We start from the raw sequence: 4,234 nt of genomic DNA, 5'->3' as shown, positions 1-4,234 counted from the left end.
TCGTCTTCTTGAAGGAACAAATGAAATTGAAGTGAGGGAATACTTCTGAAAATGCATGATTGCTTTACAGGTTCAGTTAGTCTCTCCCTCTTTGCTTAGTCCCATTTCGTTTTATTATGATGCATGTGCATGGTATCAAATGTTAATTTTTACCGTCCAATATTAAATCCCAGCTATCAAATGTTAACCACAATCAAATTGCCTGAAGCAAACTCATGCGTTAAGGGTGGGATGTGACCTAGCATATGGGTAGAATTTAAATAGTTTAAATTAAACTATATTGACACACACACACACACACACACTAATATATATGTATGTATGTGTGTGTGTTTGTGTGTGTGTGTAAAGGTTATTTATCCCAAATGAGTTCAATAATAATCAAATCTGACTCGATGCTCCATAGTACTAAACATCAAAGGAATGCATAAAAAAAAAAAATTATACCAACGGCAACATTCCCTTTTTAAGGATTTTAATATATTGATAGGTTAAAAAAATTTTATGTTTTGCAGTTCTTCCTTATCATCATCATCATCAATTTTACACAATCATATCTAAATATCTATCTTACTATATTTTAATGTATGGTAGTTCTGGTAGCATTTCATTGTTGCTTTAAATTTCTTTCTTTATCGGAATTTTATTCATTTAATGGGAAAATTGCAATGAGGTCCCAAGTAAGGAAAATAATTAAAAAACAAGTCTTAAAGGTTGTTATTTCCACTGTAGGACTTGTCATTATAGGGTGCTCAAATTGTTATTTGGACTTTTTAATAATTATTTCTCTTCTATGGGACTTTAATAATTATTTCTCTTCTATGGGACTTGATTATAATTCTCCCTCATTTAATTTGGATCCCATGAACCATGCTGATTTTTTCATATAGCAGACGCTAAGATTTTGGGGTATTTTTAATTAAATGCAACTTTGAGGATTCGCAAATATTTTCAAAACTGTGGTAATACTTTTTTTTTTTTTTTTCTTCAGAGCAAGATGATCGGATGACTTGAACCAGATCCAACTTTTTAGGCTCCTGATTATGAGTTTACGACTTTAATGGATGCAGCCTTATGAATATATATATATATATATATATATATTTATAGATGAAATGAAAATCATGCAGCCATCAGTGATAAGCATTGAAAAAGAATAAGTTAAGAGGATGTTGGTGTTCAAAATCGAACCTGTGGGTTCTTCTTCTCATATTCTTCAGATGCTTTAATTTCTAGTGATTATATTTCCAGACTGCTTCTTTGCAGGCCGATTGCACTTTTGAGAGGCCGATTGCGTTGCATTAGAGCTACGATGCGGATGCAATAATGCCAATTGAATTTGTTTGATGTAATTTTGATATTCAACGGCAGATGTCGGGCACACCCCACACTCTTTGATCACTACTGTTGTTTCATCATCATAAGGCGAAAGGGCTGTGAATTCAAATTGAAGCAATAATGGATGATAGGTAGTGTTGCTTTGAGCTTCTCTTTTCTTTTCTTCAATTGTCCTTTGTACCTTTTTCCATGACTTTGCATCGTACCAAAGACAAACATGTGACAACAGAGACACATGAAAAGACTCGCCTGGAGACATGTAAGCATATTGTCCATCAATAAACAATTTGGCACCAATTGTAGTCCGCGATGGTGAGCCATAAATCACGGCACAACAAATAAAGGCGCCATCCCAAGGTTGTGGAATCGAGCTGAGATCCACAGTCACCAAAGACTGTGTAGTCCTATACATGACCCACTCCGCAACTCTTCCTCCCGGAAATTCCATTTGAGCCCGGTAATGAATGTCTTTGTTATTATTCATGTAAAGTAGCACTTTGGCCTCAACAGCTTTGATTGACTGCCCATCCAACTTCATGCAACTTCTGAAACTGAAGTTATCATAAAAATAATTTTTTCCTTCTATCTCTTCACTCATTAAAGGTGAATGTAAAGTCTCAAGGGACCAGCAGCCATTGGCTTCCAGTGTACAGATAGAGGGAGGGAGTTGTGGTAGGGACAGAAGCCTTTTGCATCCATCTAAGGTGAGACATTGCAGGCTTGAAAGATGTTTGATGCTTAAAGGCAAGGTCTCTATATTACTCCTCGAGAGATCTAACTGACTTAATGACGACAACAAGCTGATGTTGTCAGGAACTTCAAATAATTCACTACAACCCCTCAGCACTAGAGCTTCCAAAGCACGCATCTCATCAAATATGGAACGTAGATTTGATGCTAGCTTATTACAATAATCAGCATGAAGGCGTTGGAGGGTGTGCTTGTCAACCAATTTGTGAAGACTTGTCACCCCTTCGCATCTTTCTAGGTCCAAAAAATAAATTTTGCTGAGACATCCGCTTGATGAGGACAACTCACCATTGATGGCTGTTCCACAAAGCATCAATTCAAACAAATTATATTCTGAGGTCACTGAAAATTCGCGTAGTCCTGAGCATCCCGTCAAGTCGAGCATACTTAGTGATTTGAGATGGGTGTTGCTCGTAAGGTTGGTAAGGGCTTTGCAACCACTTAGCAATAATCCACAAAGGCTATGGAGAGATAAAATAGAGGGATGAACATTCAGCAATTTTGAACAACCCTGAAGATAAACTTCTGCAAGATGTATGGCCTTGGAAAAATTTGGGAGCTCAGTCAAGTCTTTTGATTCATGAAGATCAATTTTGGTTAAATTCACAAGATTCTGTAAAAAAAATAAAATAAATAAATTACACGGTAAGATTGGTGGCAAAAATAAAATAATTACACTCTCTTATCTTTTTTTTTTTTTAATAAGACCTTGTTAGCAATTTTATTTACAAAATTAGCAATGTCAAAAAGTATCACAAATTTTTTAAAATTATACTTAGCCAATAATCTATATAAATATTAGTGTGATGATGAAAGGGAAATGCATTTTCTAGAATGGGTTGTCAATCTTTTATTAAATTTTCTAAGAGATTTTAAGGACCAATAGGTAAAAATTTATAAATGATACTGAAGAGAGGGTGCATATATAATAAAATTTTTCCAACTAGTGTATTAATAATATTTTATAAGAGAAAAAAGTAGAAAATGTACCTGCTCTCCATCCCAGAGTTTTGTCAAATTGCTGTTGGGCATTTTTATTTCAACAAGATTTTCTCCATTGAATGTTGTTGGCAAGGACTTTAAAGGGCATCCCACCCAATCTAATAGCATGAGATTTCTTGGCAAAAGCTTCATACTAGAAGCATTTAACTTGTTGCTAAGCTGACCATTCAAATTTCCATAAAACCTAAGAAATTTCAGATTGGGCATTGAACGAAAGGCTTTAATAATTACATCCATCTCTTCAACTTCTGAAAGGTTCATAATCATGCCTTCAATACTTCCCTAGCAAACAAAAAAATACTAATAGTAATAAAAATATTATCTGAATCAAATAGGAATTTGGAATTTAACAATCTTTTAATTAAAAAAAAGTAAAAATTTCATTCTTACCATTCTTTTCTTCAATATCGCAGAACCTTTCTTGAAAATCCAAAATATCTTGCACCATGTAGGATATTTTAATGATTCTTCCCGAACAATTTGTTTACCCATTTCTTTTATCAGATTGTGCATACATATTCTTCCTCTATAAACAATATCTAAAAGAGCTTTATCTTCAAGACTTGTCAATCCAATCTCCGTTGAATAACCGCATCCATCTAACAATTTTTTTACGTGCTTGACATGTACATCATAATAATTGAAAAAACATGTGATATGCAAGAAAATATTTTTCTCTTCCTCATCAAGTCCTTCAAAACTCAATTTGAGGATATCGTTAACTTTTAAACAAGGTAATTTTTGAAGCTTTACCAGTTGGCTTTCCCATGCTTCTTGATTTTTGCCATGCAAGAAGGAGCCTAAAACCTTTAGGGCCAATGGATTTCCACCTGCATATTCAGTCACTTTTTCTGCTAGCACCCTTATCTTTGGGTCAACATAGCCTTTTTTGAAGGCATTCAAGGCGAAAAGTTGAAAAGCTTCATCAGGATTCAAACACTGAAGCACATATATATCATCCACTTCATTACCAAGTATTTGCTTATCTCTGGTTGTTATCAAAATTTTACTACCTGATCCAAATTCAAGTCCTCGAACTAGATTTTCTATTTGCTCAAGATCATCAACATCCAAGCACAATGAAAACTTTTTTCCTACCAAGCCTACTTATGGTACAAGGATATATTGCATTGCCAATGTGGGA

At 34.4% G+C, this 4,234-nt stretch overlaps 1 protein-coding gene across 1 annotated transcript; it reads right to left on the bottom strand.

Annotated features, from left to right (window-relative positions):
- Positions 1–1,225: 1,225 nt before the first annotated feature.
- On the bottom strand, positions 1,226–4,029 carry LOC114742013 (disease resistance protein RPP2B-like; the record flags this gene model as incomplete). The annotated part of the gene is made up of 3 exons (XM_028930257.1): positions 1,226–2,701; positions 3,079–3,372; positions 3,844–4,029. Coding segments are annotated over 3 exons (1,956 nt in total), but the record flags the coding sequence as incomplete, so codon positions are not given.
- Between the last annotated feature and the right edge of the window lie 205 nt (positions 4,030–4,234).

This window comes from Neltuma alba, unplaced genomic scaffold (assembly GCF_004799145.2).
Source record: "Neltuma alba isolate B1F8T4 unplaced genomic scaffold, ASM479914v2 tig00003610_pilon, whole genome shotgun sequence".
NCBI classification, from domain to species: Eukaryota; Viridiplantae; Streptophyta; class Magnoliopsida; order Fabales; family Fabaceae; genus Neltuma; species Neltuma alba.
The sequence above is the reverse complement of the archived record's forward strand: the minus strand, read 5'-3'. Positions and strand labels throughout refer to the sequence as shown.